Below are 19,320 nucleotides of genomic sequence, written 5' to 3'. Positions count from 1 at the left end.
GTGGCTGTTTTTTTAAATAATGCAATAACTTACATATTTGTAATTTGAAACAGTTACTGTCCTTGTAGTGCTGCGAATAAGACGCGTTATGAACCTGCCAGTGGTACTCATCTTCTCATCCTCGGAAAGGAGAGAGGGCAGAGTGAACCTCCTATCATTCGGAGATGTGGCTTTGAGCTTACGCATAGATCTCTGCAGATGGTGCATTAATCCACCAAGCAACCTTGCCAGCCTAACCGCATACGCAGTCCTTTGGGCATTGCAAGGAATTGGTAAAAAAAAAATGCATCGTTCATTCAGTAATGAATCCTGCCCCTGCTACACCAACTGCACTGGGGTACGCATCCTCGCCCTCCCAAGCCTTCCTTCTATGATAGGCACAGGAACAGTGCTTGGAAAGTGGCTGCATCGTGATGAGCTAAATTCATTTTTCTAAAGTTACGTGAGGTGAACTAACTTATGACAGAAAATAAGTCCTACTATTGGGTATTCTGGAAGCATCCGGCCTGTGAGGATCAAAAGTATAGGCTATGTGACTCAGACGCGATGAGCCCCCGCAGAGCTCAGCCAGATGATTGCATGCGGGAAAGTGTTCTGTCCTCGCCACTCTGCTGCAGAGGCAAACAGCGGTGCTCATCAAATGCCGAACGTGCATGGGTTTTTGGAGCACATGTTGATGCCCACACCGTGATGGTTACCAACAGAATATTGATGTGCTGAGAGTGCGCGGAAGTAAGGTGTGATGAAAACACAATTTATTTTTAAGAGTGCAGATTTTGTGGTTGTGAGGTACTCCCCAGAACTTTAAAAACACGCACCAAATCAGTTGCTTTTTTTCTGAAACCAGCTTGGTCAAGGCTGCCTAGACTATTACCGGGCCAGAGTACAGTAGAACAAAGTCTTATTTTTTTTTTCTTTAGGGACACACTACAGATAATCCAACATCCACCAGCGCAACGCAGGGCAAGCATGGCCACAACTTTTCACCAGCTTTGTGGGTAACCTGGAAAGAGCAAAATATCATGAAATCTGGTTCTAGTCCAGAAGGAGGTATATGAAGGGACCCAGACATCTCAGGAATTGGCTACACCCCTACTAGCTGGTGTATTTTACACTCCAGCAATGGGCTCTTACATTTAAGCTCCAACTCGCCACATGAGATGGAAGACTGCCAGTTTGTGTTAAATGCAAACCACACAGGACGGTATTCTATTGAACACACACAAGCGTGTACATTCCTGTGTTTCTTTAATTTCTGCTCTCTTGCCCCCAGACATGGAGTGCTAGGTCGCCCTCATAGGCCTTGGGTTAGCCTCGAAACTGAGAAGACCAAGACCCGGTTTACAAGATTCGGGAAGCCATGCAGAAATACTTCTGTAGATCTCCTCAACTGCTATTCCAATCTTTCTGTCTGATCGACTATAGGAGAGACTCCCATCTTTATCTGGGTCAACCCTTCCCCTCAACCCTCTGCGTCCTGGTGGTGTAACCTGACTCACTGCTTGCAATTGTTCTTGAACACAAACTTCCTGATTTGTATTTCAAATAATGTGAAAGTGCAACACATTTAATGAACATGAAAGGCTTGGCTGGGATCCTAGCAGTAGGTCCTATGGGCACCATTTCCAAGACCTACAACAGGTTAAGCTGCCCTACATAAAGCACCCAAACTGCCGTAAAACCAGATTACCAAACCAAAGTATGCTGTACGCTTTACTGGCAGTTTTAGCTTTTGTCAAGTTTTAAGTATTGATCTTCCTTTGTAGATACTTTATTTATTATTTATTTACATTTTTAAAGCGCTCACACAGCCCGCGGGCATCGTGGGAAGGCCCTCTTAGCTCAGCAATAAACAGTCTCTCTTCATGCCCACTTCACATCTGTTTGGTATACTTTTGAGAGGAAGCTGCCCCACATTTTGGAGCTCACTAGATTGGAGTTCCTTCGGGGAGTGGGGCCCCACATTTGCAAACACTTTGACTTCAGATTAGACTTCAAAAGGACACCCTTCCCTTTAGACAAATCCTTAAGACCTTCTCTTTCATGCATATTTCTTCTCCAGTGCATTCGTCATCAATGTCTGCTAGTGGCAGGAGATGGTTTGTTTCACAATGTCCTGCATGTAAATTAAATGTTCACGCTCAGAACTTTCTAGATGCTTCTCTTATGACTGAGAGGCCTCAGATATACATAAAGTGGCCCTCCTCAGAATACTGCACATAGAGTCCTGCCTACATTTGACTTTCACCAGTGTACTGAGAAAGAAGTGCCGGACATTATTTTAAATGTTAAGACTACCACATGTACCAGTGACCCATGTCCTACAACCCATTTTAAGGGTTTCCTTGACGTTCTCACCCCCTGGATCACCAAATTGGTCAACACCTCCTTCAAGGAGGGTACTGTTCTGCAGTTCTGAATAAGGCTTGGATTACCCCACTGAGGAAGCCCACATTAGATCCAGCTGTGGCAGGGAACTATTGCCCCGTAACTAATGCTCAATTTTTGTTAAAGATCATCGATAGAGTAGCCTACTTGCAATTGCAAATTATAGAGGCTAATGAGAAACTGGCCTCGCGACAGTCTGGCTTTAGAGCTCAACACGGCACTGAAAAAGCACTGTTGGACCTTAAGTCTGATATCTCCAACATTGTTGAAAGGAACCACCCAGTGCTTCTGATGCTGCTCTACCTCTCTGCGGTGTTTCATCCTATAGGTCACAGCCTGCTCCGGGAGAGGATGGTCAGCATTGCTAACTGCTCAGAAAAAGCGGTCTCATGGATCGCCTCCTTCTTCGGCCCAAGGTTGCTATGGGTAATGCTGAAGCCCTTCCCATTAGTCAGTCGTGCAGAGTGCCACAGGGCCTCCGGCATGTCGCCTTCCCTCTTTAATATCTATATTAAACCATTCTTGGATATGCTGTACAACCTGGGTGTCACCTATGCCAACTACGCGGACAACACCCAGGTGCTGTTTGAGCTGACCGGCTGCTATAATGAGGATGCTAGGACCATTGACCACATATATAGCAAAATTCAATCCTGGATGGCTCATAATGCCCTAGCATTGAATAACAGTAAAACCAAGCTCCTCGTAATTCCCTCTGGCCCTCGGCTGAAGTCGATTGACCCAACTATTCTCAGTTTACCCCTGATGGAGAGGTGATTTCGGTGAGTCCTAAGGTCAAAACAGTGGGCGTCATTTTTGACCCTGAAATGTCCATGAAACCCCATGTTTCTAACATCTGCTCTTCCTGTGCCTATGTTACTAGGCTCCTCCATCAGATTAGACATTTCCTTACATTAAAAAAATAGATACCTCCTGGCTACTGTTCTGGTCAATTCTCGACTGAATTACTGTAATAGCCTGCTTGCTGGTACTACTCGAACTAACCTGACCCGTCTGCAATCCTCTCAAAATGGTGCCGTAAGGGCTGTTTACGCGTTGGCCAGAACGGACCACGTATCCGACTTTCGGAGGGAACTCCATTGGTTGCCTGTAAAACAAAGAATTAAACACAAGAATCTTGCTTTGACCTTCAAATGTTCGATTTCTGCTGCCCCTAAACGCCTTAAGGATAGGATTTCCCTCCAACACCCATCTAGAGTACTTTGCTCCAAAAACACAAACATCCTATACCGAACCCAGTTTAAACTGAAGAAAATTAGGGGGGCATGTTTTGAAATCAATGCCCCCCTGGAGTGGAATGGTATTCTGTTCCTCTCAGATCATCTACCTCTTTGGTTGAACTCAAGAAGGAGGTGAAACCCTTATTGTTCAACTCTCCTTGCTTATCTCTGGCTTCTCCCTGCTGATTTCTGTGTGTTGGTTTGTTTTGTTTATTTGTGAGCTCTGATGCCTACGGGCGTGTGCCGCTTTATACACATTTTAATAAATACTCAAAGTCTATTCGGAATTGTGGGCCCACATTTTGAAATCTTTATTCACTAAAATTATTCAAACTGGTGTTTGTTTATTCTTGTTTATAGTCCCAATATAAAAAAGGCTGCTAGATCGGACCCTAGTAACTATCGACCGATCGCCCCATTAGACAGAATCTTCTCGATGTTTGTTCTCAAACACCTCATGACATGGTCACATAAATTCGGTGTTGAGGATAAACACCAGATTTAGAAAGGTCATAGGATCTGCTTTAAATGGTCTAATCCTAACACTATTTTCGGCATCTACGTATGCAACTAACCAACCTGTTTACATTACCTTCGTAGACCTCTCGATGGCCTAGATTGATAGAATTAATCGTGATAAGCTGTGGGAAGAATTGACCAACGGTTATCCGGAATAGGTAGTTAATATTTTGAAACGTATATACACTTGCACAAAAATGTCCAATTCGGCTCAATGCGACATCTTTAATGTCTGACTCAATTCAGCGGTCTACAACATGGATGTGTTTTGGGTCTGCCTCTATTCAACCTTTGCATCGTTGATCTAAAACACTCATTAAATAAAGTCAATACCTTTCCTCCCGCTTAGCGTCAATTTCTATCCAACATCTTGTTTATGTGGATGATGATGTCCTTCTTGATAGAACTCCGATTGGGTTACCACAGGGATCCAATCATATGAAGTAAGATGATATGGAAATGAGTGTCCAAAAGACCAAGGTCATGATTTTAAATCTTCCAAGAACTAAGAAGCACGTGAAATCCTGCCGGTGGTACGTTGACAAAACGGTACTGGAAATCTTTGCCAATTTGGAAATATTCAGGGTTTCAAATAAGTACAACTCAGAAAGGGAAACTTGGAGACAACTGGGAAGCAATGATGGCATTGTATGTTTCACAAACGAAAAATAAAACACTGAATATGTCCGTTTTTCCATTCTACCACTGTTGCATACGTCACAGAATTACTTATGGTTGACTTGGGATGTGAGTGGCAATGGCAAAAACATGGAGGGACAATTATAATCGCTACCTGCTGGGAGTGATTTTCTTGGCTGCCATGTTTTAATTGGAGAAAATTGTCATTGTATAGGAAAATGTTAAATCCATTCCCGAATTCATTATTAATTGGTATACATCAAATGGCGGAAAAGAAAACTTCTAAGCACACCTAAGCTCAGGGAACGGAGTTAACCGAACTGAAGCTGCCAACAGCACATCACAGCGCTCTTGCTCTTTCTCCCACTCGGTCCCACTAACTTGTCCTACCACCTTTCCGTTTCAGATCCACCAGAGCACCAGGGGACCACTCAGGTGGTGATTGTGCACAGTACAAATGTCCTTAACATGAAATAGTATAACTTGAACACTATGTTCAACATGTGGTCCGATTAGCAAAATTAGAACTGACCCCAGATATTTTTAAATCCAATCCAGAGGAGGTAAAGAAGAAAACTGTGGCTCCAGAATTGGATTAATACTAGAAAATCAGTTGGTAAATTCTAAACTATACTCGTATGTAAATCAACATGAAAAACCTCATCACAGACGCCCTAATTATCTGATTACATTTCCTGCCCAAGAATGCAACCAGTAATCTGGAATTGTTTTAATTTGTTTCCGCCTTTGGCAATAAAGGGTGCTTATGTAAAAATGCTGGGGGAATTCTGGTATTGTAGAATTTCCCTTAACCGTCACACAAGTGAGACCTTAGAGCTTCTCTTCCTAGGTTGTCCTGTACTTTAATCCTTGAGAAAGCATTACTTTATGGGCTACGTTCATGACGTTGCTGTATTGTCAACACTCCACTTCTGGATAGGTGGTCAACAGACCTCAATTAAAATTGATTTTAGATACCTTGACACCATTTCCGGGTAGAAATATGAGTAGAAATATGAATTAGAACATGAATTGAGTAATATTTTTACTAGATTGCCACCGATTTTATAAACATGTATAATTTAAACTCTCATTGCATGGACTGTAATTTGCACTTTTCTATTTTCTACTTGACAATGTATATCTTTTACTTTTTTTCGCATTTTTTGTAATCTTTGTTAAAGGTTTCTTTGTAAACTAGTACACAATAAAATAAACTAACCAGTCCTTTGTTTTTTTAGGTGCAGGGTTGTGGTGTCCTATCCCCCACAAAGCGAGGCGGAACTTGAACTCAAGGAAGGCGACATTGTCTTTGTGCACAAGAAGCGCGAGGATGGCTGGTACAAAGGCACTCTGCAGCGCAACGGAAAGACTGGCCTGTTCCCAGGAAGCTTTGTAGAGAACATATGACTGCAGTCGTGACAGTCGCCCCCTTTCCTCACCTGGAACACGTCATTTACAGAGTGCATCTCGCGCTGCGTCCATCATGGCAGGACTGTTTCTGAGAGCGGAAACTACCGTCTAGGGCATGCTGACGTGAGGACTGTAATGACACGGAAATGACCTCAAGACGAGGTACAACCTCGAGCACAATTGCACCAGCGATCAAAGGTGGCACACCTGGCTGGCCTATCACTCTGGATTTTAAAAGTGTGATTTGTGCCTTGTACTGTTCCGTTCGATTTTTTAATATACTGGATTTTTTTTTTTAAGAATGCCTAACAAATAAACAATTGTTTACAAGGTTGTAACTAATAATTTATTTGTTTTTTGAAAGCTCGAATTTTCTTTTGTAAAAGTCATATGCTTGGAACTCTGATTCTGACTGGTGATTTAATTTATGACGCGCTACCCGAGGAGACGCTGGATTCTCTCCTTGCAAAGCTTTACCTCTGGCTCATGAGCACCCTTTTAGTTAGGTCTAGTGCGTTTCCTTTTTCCAATACTCTCGGGCCCTGAAGAGGGTGACATTGGAATGTGATGTATGTTTTATAAGGAATAGCCTTGTGGAGCTGTAATGGTGGTGGTGTGTGTGTAAACTGGAAGCTGCGGTAGGACCTGTGTTCTAATAGAATCTTTCCCGTTGATGGGGCTCTTGCCAGCATGGTCATCGCTTGCAGGCAGGAACTGATATGGCACAATTGACGGATATCTCAAACCATGGCAATACCAGGTCATATCTACTAAATGTGTTCTTCCTATTTCAGCATGATAGGCGGGGGCGTTCGAGTCGCCTTGCACCGTCGCTGTTGGTGTTCTGTATTAGCCCAATGTATACCGGAAAGAATGGCCCGTTTCTGTGATCCATTTCTTGAAGGCGTCTTTCGGGCCGTTGAGAATTGTTTAGTTACACTGTGCAAGTACCTAGCCGAGGTGCAGGGATTCTGGTGTAGTCCTTACTTGCCTCTTTCTAGCACAGAGTTGGACCTAAACCAAGACCCTGCTGTTAATGCCGTGGCCCAGCTTGTTTACAGGCTGTACAAGTACAATGCACGTGAACTACCGGGGATGCCGGGTGCGCATGCACAGGTTAATGTAGCATGGAGAGAGATTGTTCTCAATATTAAACCTGGAGCAGGCGGGCCATCACTACAGTCTTACGGGGCGAGGTCCAGTGCAGTGGCGAAGGCTCTTGAGCAGCTGGTAGTTGTCGGGTTCAGTTTGGGCTTCCTTCCATGCCAACTCTCTGGTGGGATCGCATCTCTACCCTACTGTGCCCCAGATTCATCCATGGCTCTCGATGTCATTTCAAACATGGTTGCCTAGATAAATTGAGAAGTAGGTGGACTGGGAAGCACATTTTTCTTGAGCATAAGAAAAATGGGTTGTTTTCCAGGTTCATGCCTGCCAGTATTGTCCTCCCCCGACCCCCTGCATAACGCCCCGTTTTTATCATCGGTACTCGGCTCACACAATAATGAAACTATGGCACTTTACCCATGAAAGGGAAGCCCCTCCTGACCAGCACATATCTAGGACTAGGAACAGTTTGAGACAATTGCTTGTATTATGGACGCAAGGGGTAAATAATCCCAAGGTAGTTTGGCATCCATTTTACTTCCGTTTCATTCTACAGGAAAGTAATTATCTGTTGCGAAGTACATAAATTGAACTGTTAGCCTTCGTATTTATGATATACATAAAGACTTGAGAAAAAATGCTGTCATTTAGAAGCAATTAAATGTTAAATTTCATGGGTATTGGAGAATGCATTTAATCTCTCTTTGAGCATTCTTAACAAATAAATACCCAAAGGCATCGTTGGCAAGAACGTCTCAGGGGAAACGAGCAGAAGAAATCATTAATCAATAAGATGGCTATGGCTGGAGAAAGGTTTGTGTGGATCGTATTGTGTCATAAGGAAGATGGCGCTTCACATGTTGAGAACTCCCTACAGTGCCAATGAGGATGACCTGTATATGTTCTCACGTTGCATTTAGATCTTCGTGAATGCCTCAGAAGCTCTGAGAAATTGACTTGCGGTCGATCTAAACGACTGTAACGAGACACTGTGAACCCATACTTTTAGCCATTCTAACTGTTGTGGTTATTTTTCGTTGTCTAGCATGTGTGCTACTGATCCGTCGCCATGGTGCATGACGCGTATACAGGACTTCAATGCAAATTTATTGTGCTTATTTTGCATTCAGAATACATTCCTCTGCGGTGGTCTGGATTTGGCAGAAGTCTGCTCTGGGACTACCCACTGGTACGAACTGGGCAGGGGCGGGGCGAGCAGCGTGATCTCGGGAAGATGTGTTGGCTCAGTTAACTATGATATGCCCATGAGAGGGGAGAGGATCTTCTGAAGGAACCTTTTAATTGTAGGTGTGGGTCCAGAGTCGCGTCCGTTTGAAACTCTCCTACAGTGGGAACCTAGTGTTGACATAGGCACACCCGATTTCTTATATCTCTTCCAAAGAAATCTTTTTTTCCAGGACTATTGTGAGGGTGCTGTGATCCCCGGCAGAGACTTGTGCTTGGTTCGTGCTGTGGCTTGGACTCTTCACTGTGCAAGGCCGATAGGTGGGCGGCACTTTCACCAATGCAGGTCACAGTCTGTGGGTGTTCCGTTGGAGTCGTAGTGAATTGTTAAAATGTTTTATTTTCCATTGTATACTTGAATAAGTAAACTACAAGTTTAAGAGGATGTTATACACAGGGTAACATGCATTACGTTAGATGTTCAAGTCGATCCGTTAAACCAAATATAGTCAAAACGCTTACTGGTCACACAGCCCGCCTTTGGCCGTAAACAACTATTTTAAACAAATTTGCTGACAAAATGTATTCTGGTTGGATGTGAAAATTGTATCCATCTCAATTTAGTTTGCTGTTGAAGACAGGTTATGCTACATTGTTGACCTTCCACAGCAGCTGGATGATTGAGACAACCGCAGTTTGATGGGATTGAGACAACCGCAGTTTGATGTTACTTTTGCAGGCTATTGTCCTGCTCCCTAACCATACTTGCACATCTTGAGCTCAGTAGCGAGGTTTCAGGACATTTACTGGCACGGTTGGGCATCTATCAGACCACTGCTTGGTGTCAACGGCTGGCTTTTGATCGCATGTAGCTTGTGTTTGCGCTATCAGGGTAATGTGCAAAAAACGGTGGATTGCAACGGCATGCGCTTCCGAAGAAGACACTGGATTGGTAGGATGGTATTCCTGCCCCGGCGACGCTGCTTGTGATCTTGGCGCGCCCCTCGTCCTGCTTAAGCGGGTTGAACTGGGTAGCACTTGAAAATGGTCTCAGCAAATCTAGACCACCACACTGATCACGCCATTCATGTACCTGCTGTTTGATTGTGAGAGGCCTCGGGTGTTGCAGTACTGACTTGTACCTGTGTGTGTTGGTCAGCTTTGCAGTATTAAAGGCACATTGTACTACTGCAAGTCAAAGCAATGCACGCGAAAAGCCTTTTTCAACAACCTAAAGCGGTCCCACTAATGGAAACACAAAGATATGTTAAATTGTTTTGAAACGGCCTTTGCGTTAATATATGGAGGCTGTAGTCTTAAAAATGGCCATGCGCCTAAAAGCAAAGTGTTAGTCAAGTCACAAGTTATAAAATGCTATGTATTTAATTGCTGCTGCGCTTAATTCACTTTCTCTCGTCTGCTTGAATATTCTGGCCAATTCCATTGCTTTTTTTCCCCCCCAAGATGAACTCGGATATGCGCATGCGCTGTCTTTACTCTATTTTCAAAAAGAGTAGTGCATTTTATAGCACGGCTGCTTGTTTCAGGTTAGGACACAGCAGCCACAACGCGCAAAACCCTTTCTACCCGTTAGGCTGCGTGACTTCAGTTACCTCTGTTAATAGTTTTTAGTAATGTTTCCCCCTTGTGTACAGGATGTTAAAATATCAACTGTTAACAGTTCTCTTAGACAATGTCGTGCACACATTTTCTATTGATTATCGAGACGAGGACAAGGATTTTTGTAACAAGGGCTTGCTACACAAATGTGCAACATTTACATATGTAAATATGTATGTGTATATATGAATCAAATCAGTCATGTGATTATTTTCTTGTCGATGATTAAAATTAGATGTTATAAACAAGTTGCATTTTATTTCCCTTGGTTTGTCATTGGAAGAGTGTCTTCGTGTAATTTCATCGTGCTTGCATGCCTGATCCATGCACCTTGCAGGAGCGGCGCATAAACACATGCATTTGCTATTGCATTACATTCCTGTGCTGCACACTTCCTACCATGTCCCTGCAATGCTCGGTGTAAACATTTGGCCGGGATTTTCTACATGTTTCCATGGATAGGCTGGCTAGTTTGGCTATATGGTAACGCTTTAGCGCCACCTATAACCCAAAACATTCGAACATTTCCCCGCAATTATGTGGCACGAACCCCCGCAGCCCCCCCCTCTCCCCACACTCCACTTATATTTTTTTATAACCCTCATTACCCCACCCACCTCACATATGATTGCGGGAAAATGTGCCCCGCATAATTCACCATTTTTACATTCAATATTTTTGTCTCCGCTCAGTAATTGACTGATACCCCTTCAGCCACTTGATTTGTAAGCAGTATGTGTGTCCTTCACGGAAGTCCTGTTTAAAAAAAGTTTCGGCTTGTGCAAAGGCATAAGAGCCAGTTAGCACCATTGCAACAGAGTCTAGCAAATGCCTTGCCCATGTCTACAGAAAAGCCAACGCCTTTTTTTTCTTATACTGCACCAACCTTGCTGTGGAGCGCTGTACAAGGGGTTACAGCAATGGAGCACGACAAACTGGCTGCATTTCCAGCGTGCCGCTGGAAGCACATGAAGAGGGGTCAACCGAAGGTTGCAGGCAGAGCATACAGGTGAAGGAGAGAACAAGTGCAGTTTTAATTAGTTGGTGGATCGGCAGCTGCGCTCCCGTTGCAGCTATATTCATGTACGTTTAGGACCTTCCTAACTGAGCCCCTGTGTCTGCAATCAGTGATTCCTTACCTGGACAACTGCTCCGAGAGGGCGCCCAGGCTGTTTAACACCCAGAAGACCCGAGTCTTTAGGCAGCTCCTCGCACGTGGTTTCCGCCTTTTTTATGCTCGTGTTTAACTCCAAATGGGTGCCGCTCAGTTCCACTCCAGAATTCAGCCCTTTGGTCATACCCACCAAGAAAACAAACACTGCATAAACATTGCCGGCTGACCTCATAGTTGTGGTTTTATGAAGCAAGTAAACCCTATAAAACAATGGGGGTGGGGTGGCTGCACGCCCTATGGACCAGCCTGACGGCACTATCTTTGTTCATTTTGTATCTAGGTTTCTTATTCCTTCATTCCAGTTCTGAACAGTTGAAACTGGCATCCTACCTCCCAGTCTCAGTACCTGCAAGTTTCCCACATCAGGATACACAGAATATCTAATCCCCCACACTAGCGTGAGATGGGGGTTTAGATTCTATAAAAGACAAGGAGGCGAGTATTATGCATTACAATCTTTACTGAGAACCATAGCAGCAAAGAATGAAAAACTTTGTAAAACGAAATTTTTTGTAACATAACATTATAATAAAGCAATGGGAAACATCCCAGTCCAACATGGAGGGCAGGTCCTGCCCTGGGGATAGCCAATAGGGATCCAGCCAGTCCAATATAGGTCCATTCCTCTATCCACTCCCCCTCTTTCTGAAGCTGATCATTTCCACACGACCACCGAAACATTCCTCCATTAGAGCGAAGAACAAACTCCCAAGGAGACTTCTGCGCTGAACCTTCTGTAAGTTGGATCGAAATCGCTTACTTCTTCCCACACCGAAGCCATCAACTGGAAGCTGAAACAACAATCAAACACCAGTATTAATACTCGCCTCCTTGTCTTTTATAGAATCTAAACCCCCATCTCACGCTAGTGTGGGGGATTAGATATTCTATGGCAAGACAGGAGGCTCATATTATGCAAGTTCAAAGCCCTTGCATTACGTTCACCGCTACATGAGCAATACGCTTATGGTAAAACGTCTTAAAAGTGGATTCCCTAGACCAGTCAGCTGCTTTTAAAATCTGTTCCAAACTACCCCCCAGAAAGGCTGCTTTTGAGGCCATAGCGCCTCGGACTGAGTGGGGACCAAAAAAGGACGTGTCAACCCCCGCCTCCCGCATGATCCATTTGATCCATCTGGCCAAAGTAGCAGGGGAGACCGGTTTATGGGGTTTCCTGTAGGAAATCAGCAGCTGAGAGGTATTGGGAGGTCTAAAACCTTCAGTTTTAAGCTCAAAACATTTCAAACATTGGACCACACATAATTTACAATCCTCAGGAAAAGCTGGATATGATATAGAGGAAGTCATGCACTTAGTTCTTCGTGAGATAAAGAAAGTAACCCCCTGAGGGGTAAACATCTTATTATCCACATCCAGAGCTCTGATGTCAGAGACCCGTTTAATAGACACCAGACATAGTAACATAGCAAGTTTGGCAAACAACTGCTGCAGGGACAGCTCTTCATTAAGAGGCCAGGACCTAAAGAGCTGTAATACCATATTAACATCCCAGAGAACCGAACACTTCGGTTGTGGTGGAACCTTAATACGAATAGATGTAAGGGCTCTCCGCACCAAAAAGTGCCTACCCACTGGCTCTCCTTAAACCAAAAGGTGACCGGCTGAGATAGCAGAACGAAACCCATTAACAGTTCTGTAGGCTTTTCCTTCTTTAAACAACTCTACCAGAAAATTGACCACTTCTACGGGAGGGGCAGAAATGGGATTGAGGTGCCTAGCCACACACCAGCCAACCCATCTGTTCCATGCTGCGGAATATCCCACCTTCGTGGAGGGCGCCCAGGAGTCCCTGATGATTGCCATAGAGTCTTGCGAAAGTCCTCTGAAGCACCAGGAAGAGCTGAAATCTTCCAAGCCATAAGGGCCAGGTGTCCCTGCAAGACCAACTCGTGAGGGAGACCCTCCGGATCCACCAGCAACCGGGGATCGGGAGGGAGGAGACGGGGAATATCTACCGCTAATTCCAGAAGGGCCGGGAACCAAACCTGAGAGGGCCAAAAGGGGGTAACCAGAACCAGAGGCACCATCTGTGAGCGAACCTGGACCAGAACCTGAGCTATCATGGCAAAGGGGGGGAAGGCATACCCCAACGGACCCGACCAATCCTGGAGGAAAGCGTCGGTGGCCAGAGCCAACGGATCTGGTCTCCAGCTGTAAAACCTGGGAACTTGACAATTTAGCCTTGAGGCAAACAAGTCTATGGTCAGGGGACCCCAGACTGACGCTATGCGGGCGAAAAGAGACCTGTTCAACATCCAATCGCTCCTGTCCTGCAGGTGCCTGGAGTTCCAATCCGCAACCTCGTTGCTGACTCCCGGAAGGTATTCCGCCTTCAACAGAATATCCCTGTCGAGGCAAAAATGCCAAAACTCTCTTGCCAAATCCGCCAGGACTTTGGACCTGGTACCCCCCAGGTGATTGATGTATCTTACCGCAGATATGTTGTCCATGCGGAGGAGAACACAACAATTCCCCTGATCCTTGAGGAGACTCCGAACTGCGAAGGACCCTGCTAATAATTCTAGGCAATTGATATGGAGCTGTTTCTCCGACTCTGACCATTTCCCACCTGTGGAAACCTTGCCCAACCTGGCTCCCCAACCCGATCTGCTCGCATCGGATTCCAGAACTACATCCGGAGATGGGCCAAAAATTGCCTTGCCATTCCAGGCCTCCATGTGCCTGAGCCACCACATGAGTTCCAACCTGGCGTCCGGCGGCAAATCCACCATTTGGGAGTAAGAGAGAGACTTGCGTAAATGTTTGGCTTTCAAGCGTTGCAGAGCTCTGTAATGAAGGGTAGCAGGGAAGATAGCTTGAATGGATGCCGACAGCATCCCCACTACTCTGGCTAATTGCCTGAGGGAGATCCTCCCCTTCCGGAGGAGGAGACGAATTTCTTTCCTTATTTTTGAAAGCCTGCTGTCTGGGAGAAGGAGGATGCAAAGCTTTGAATCTATATTGAAGCCCAGAAATTCGATGCATTGTGTAGGCGTCAATATGGACTTTCTTACATTTATCACAAAACCTAAATCCTGTAAAAGGGTCACAGTGAATTCCAGATGGGAACATAGGGTTTGATAATTCTGGGCTAGGAGCAACATGTCGTCCAGATAAATTATGATCCGAATCCCCCTGGATCTGAGGAGAGCCATCACCGGCCGCATGAGCTTGGTGAAACACCACGGGGCTGAGGACAGACCAAAAGGAAGGGATGCAAACTGCCACACCCGACCCCCCCCCCATTGGAACTGAAGAAACTCCTGATGCGGGGGAAAGACGGGGACTACCAAGTAAGCGTCCTTGAGGTCCAACTTGACCATCCAATCTGCCGGGAGAAGGGTGTCCCTGAGCAAGTGAATTCCCTCCATTTTGAAATGGTGATAAACAACAAAAGAGTTTAGGGCCTTCAGGTTGATTACTGGGCGAAACCCCTGGTCCGGTTTTGGGACTAGAAAAATGGAACTCAGAAACTGAGTGGCCCTGTAAGTGGCCGGGACTACCGCCCCCTTGGAGATGAGATCCCTTACCTCCACATCTATGAGGGATTGTTTGACTTCGTCGAACACCAAAGGAAGGGGAATGGATAACTGACAAGGAGGGGCATAGAATTCTATCTGATAACCTTGCACCGTTTGTAACACCCAAGGATCCGAAGTGAGGACCTCCCACTGTGGAAAAAACCTGGTTAGTCTGCCACCTAGACTTTTGGGGGAAAAAACACTTAGCACCTGAGAAAGTACCTGCTTGCCCCCTTGATCTTCCGGCACCTCTGCCGCCACGTCCTCTCCAACCTGAGTTTTGTTGTTGGTAGAATTGGTTATGTGCTCCTCGAGCAGAGGAGGTATGGTATGCGCCTCGAGGCGCGAACTGACGGGGACGGGAGGAGCCCTGGGAAAATCGGCCGGAGGAGCGGGCCCTACCTCGTCCAGCCTTGTTAAAAACCTTTGGGGCAAAAACCTTTTTTATATTAACCTGCGCTTTATCCAGCGCCGTAAATGTGTGCACATATGCTGACAAATCTTTCAGAAAGGAATCCCCAAACAGATTACCCTGAGCTGAGGGGCCACCTTCCCTCTCAGACATGTCTGCCAATTTGGAATCCAACCTCATTAATAAAGATTTCCTCCGTTCCCTACATATGGAGGCATTAGCATTGCCGAGCAGGCATACCGTACGTTGGATCCAACCCCTTAATGCGTCAACATCTATCGGGGTATTAGAGGACGCCGCCTCTTCTGCCATTTCAAAAATCTGCGTGACTGGACCCAATATGTCCAACAGTCTGTCCTGACAACTACGCCACGCTTTATCGACCCCTTTCTTGGGGTCTTTCCCCTTCTGGGAAAGAAAAGCCGCCATAGACTGGTCTATTTCTGGCGCCAGAGCCACCTTGTCGGCGATCAAAGGTCTGGGACATTCCGACCGTAATTTATTACGATCCTCCTTGGCCATAGGACGTCTGATCCAGAACTTGAGGAACGCTGAAACCTCCTCAGAGGGTTGCCACTCGGCTGACCTGGGGTGTTGTATCAGGGCAGGATCAAAGAAAGGAACCCCACTACCATCCAGCAGGGGGCCCTCCAGAGGGGCTACTGAAGTCACCTTCCTTTTCTGCCTCTTAGGGGGCGAATCAGAGTTATCTGAACTGTCAGAGGAGGAGACATCAATGGGGAGCTCCACCGGCGCACAAGGCGCGGGGGCCGGCCAGGGGGTAGAAGATATAGGCTGACCGGATTCAACCCATCCTCGCTTTAAATTACTCTTAGGGGATATGGCTACTATGGGACTGAGTTGTCCCTGGGTATGCTTAGTTTTGGCCTTACATTTCTTGGGGGCTTGGGATGCCGTAGAAAGGGCAGCATCCTGGGACGGATGAAAATCCGCAATACGGGTAATCAACCTGTCAAAGGCGGACGCCAAGGTATTATTTAAATCAGATAAAGCCGAGTCCAGAGAGGACTGAATAGCTTGAGCCACCAAAGGCTGGGCATGACAGGCTTGATCCCCCAAATGATCAACCACTTTATCACTTTTTTTGGCAGCGCGCACTTGTGTGCTGGCATCAGCAGAGGAGGGGAGCACTCCTTTATCCATGACAGTACCAATCTTACTTGGTACAAAATTCAAATATATATATATGAAAGTGGTATAAACAAAACAGCAGGGTCTCTGCTGAACCAACAGAAGCCAAGCAGGCTGAAACTTTCACTTCAAAACCGGGGTGCCACAAACTCTTGGAAGGGCCACCCAGGCAGAGTATGTACAAAGTCTGTATCCCACAGACAAACACGCGAGCAGCGTGTGAGGGCAATGAAAAAACAAATTGCAACTCTGTTAAACATTACACCTGGCAATATGAACAAAATGAAATAGAAAAGCACAATATGGAAAAAAACAGAATAAGAGGCTGAGAGCAGGCTCGAACCGCCAACCTTGCCTCTGGTAAAACAGCACGCCTAAAGCGAGTGCTAGTGAGTTTCACAGAAACAGCACGCAGTCAGAAAGTATCTTAACTGCCGCGTGCTCACAATACAGAGGAAACACTAAACCGGCCTTCTCTCGGGCCCACGTGGAAAAAAAGGAACGCGAGCACGTTCGCATCTGAAGGTCAAAAGGAAGTTAAACAAACAAACTGTGCAGCTCCCGGCTGCACGCGATACAATTGAAACACTGAGCGGGCTTTCTACACGCTCCAGTAATTAAACGAAATCACCTCAGGGGCGCGCGGCGGCTAAATAAACAAACGCACGCTGCCTGCCTGAGGAACCAAATACATTAACACAAGGTATCCATATAAAGGAACGCGTTCTCTCGAACGCTATTTCCTGAAACTAACGTTCCACAACTTTCTTCCACACAGACTAAGGAAAAAACCATAGGTGTGACTTAGCTGTGGGTCAGCAGCAAAGAAAGAGGGGGAGTGGATAGAGGAATGGACCTATATGGGACTGGCTGGATCCCTATTGGCTATCCCCAGGGCAGGACCTGCCCTCCATGTTGGACTGGGATGTTTCCCATTGCTTTATTATAATGTTATGTTACATAAAATTTCGTTTTACAAAGTTTTTCATTCTTTGCTGCTGTGGTTCTCAGTAAAGATTGTAATGCATAATATGAGCCTCCTGTCTTGCCATAGAATCCGGCCTGCAAGACAAACCTGACCATGTTGGCTCTCGTTTTTGGCTATCCACCGATTTGTAGGATGCTGTGTGCGCCCGCAGGAATCCATTCGCAAATAGCACATGTTCTAGAGACTGTGCACTTCCAGTAGGACACATGCCAGTGGAATATTGAAATTCTATCCCTCTGGCATGTTGCCATAGCGGAGGAACACACAATCTTCTCTGCCTCCCATAGATCTCCTCGTAGCTGAAGGAAGCACAGGAGGCAGAGGGCACTGGGCAGCAGGCCTCTGCCATTGGTAACTGCTGATGGAGTTTGTAGCCTGTTAAAGGAACTCTCCTGCAACTCCCACACGGTCTGAGATCCTAGTGGCATTAGGTCTCAGGGCCCAGAAGCCTGCTTGGTAGCACAACCTTGTGTTTTAGTTGGCACATTTCCACCAGAAGGGATGGGGAGTGTAAAAACAAAGCGGTGCGGGGGATCCTGGCAGCATGGTAAGTTTTGGATTTGTGGGCAGGGAGGGGGGGGGTTACAGGAGGTTTTCTAAGGCCCTCTTGCTATTCACTGCACTGCTGTAGAGGCCCATACAAAAAATAAAATGGTGTCGAACTATGAACAACAAGGAGGATATCCCTCATTGTGTATCAGATGTCACCTGAAACAGTTTGCTGGAATATTTCCGTTACCCACCTGCTATGTTTTCAAAACTGCATTCATCTACTGTAAAGCAACAGTCCTCCCCATCCTCTGAAAATGGTGAACAGTGCACTATAAAAAAAAATCCAACTTGGTGTCGGATTTCATCTCATTGGTACGGGTCCCCTATATTTGCCATTAACACTAAAGGTATAACATATGAGACATGATAAAAGCCAAACACTTCCTTACACATCACTCGTGTCCTTTTCCCTACCGGTCGTTGCTGGCATATATTGCAGGCGTTCTCCCCATTTATCTACGGCTCCGGTGTATCCATTCTCTGTCCTTTTCAAGTCAATGCCTGAGAAGAGGCTGTGATACTGCAGGGTGTTAGTGTTTTGCTGTACAAATGTCTGCTAACCTCACTAGGGTTAAGCCTTTCCATGTCAGTCATGTTAGCCGGCTCTACTGTCCCGTGTCCGCTCCATTGCATTACTCAGGGGCATCACCCCTGTACGCCCTAGGCGCAGCAACAACCCGAATGTCCTAGCAGTAGTACCTTTCTTTTCCGGAGAGCCAGCAGCCCTGTATTTCATAGGGGTAGCACTGTATTTATTTACCAGGAACAGCAACCCTCTATTAAAGAGGGTCAGCACTACTATAACCCCCAGAGCAAGAAGTTATTTATTCCACAGGGGAAGCACCCCACTACTTCCTGTAAGCAGCACCACCATGATCAGCACCTCTGTATTGCCCAGGTTCAACACCCTACTATATCCCACTTTCGGTACCTTTGTGTTACCAGGACCTCTTTTGTGTCTGCAGCGGTGTATTCCCCTTATTTCCCAGGGTCTAATTCCCATTGTATTCGCCCTCCCCTTTTGCTTCTCCACTCGTTTGACTGCTGAATCTCTGTTCTCTTCTCTCCCTTTCTCCTTTTTCCTATCTCCTCCCTTCCTCCCATTACTTTCTTCCATGCACTTACTCTATCAGAATTGTCCCTGGACATATTATGATGCCAACCTCGTATGTGTCCACCGCCTGTAAGTGATTTCAACCCGGCACGCCACCTAAGTCAATGCCTATCGTGTGATGCACAGCTGGAACCCTTAATTATAATTTTTATGTCTAAAAGTTATTTTATTTCTGAATGATGTACCCTTATATCACGCCCCTCTCTTTGAATCCCCCCGGTCTCACTGAACCAGAAAGCAGGCTGTTTTGCAAAGTTAAAAGATTTATTTTTAT

At 45.7% G+C, this 19,320-nt stretch overlaps 1 protein-coding gene across 4 annotated transcripts in view; it reads left to right on the top strand.

Moving 5' to 3' along the window:
* SH3RF1 (SH3 domain containing ring finger 1) overlaps positions 1-10,360 on the top strand; it is a 493,515-nt gene extending 483,155 nt beyond the window's left edge. For all 4 annotated transcript variants that reach the window (XM_069631396.1, XM_069631395.1, XM_069631393.1 and 1 more), the window contains one exon: positions 6,029-10,360. In XM_069631396.1, coding sequence (XP_069487497.1) covers positions 6,029-6,197 — 169 coding nt within the window. In that variant the 3' untranslated portion in view covers positions 6,198-10,360. The remainder of the gene's footprint in view (positions 1-6,028) is intronic.
* The last annotated feature ends 8,960 nt before the right edge of the window (positions 10,361-19,320 follow it).

Source organism: Ambystoma mexicanum, chromosome 6q, assembly GCF_040938575.1.
Source record: "Ambystoma mexicanum isolate Mex_15411 chromosome 6q, UKY_AmexF1_1, whole genome shotgun sequence".
Classification (NCBI taxonomy): Eukaryota; Metazoa; Chordata; class Amphibia; order Caudata; family Ambystomatidae; genus Ambystoma; species Ambystoma mexicanum.
The sequence above is the reverse complement of the archived record's forward strand: the minus strand, read 5'-3'. Positions and strand labels throughout refer to the sequence as shown.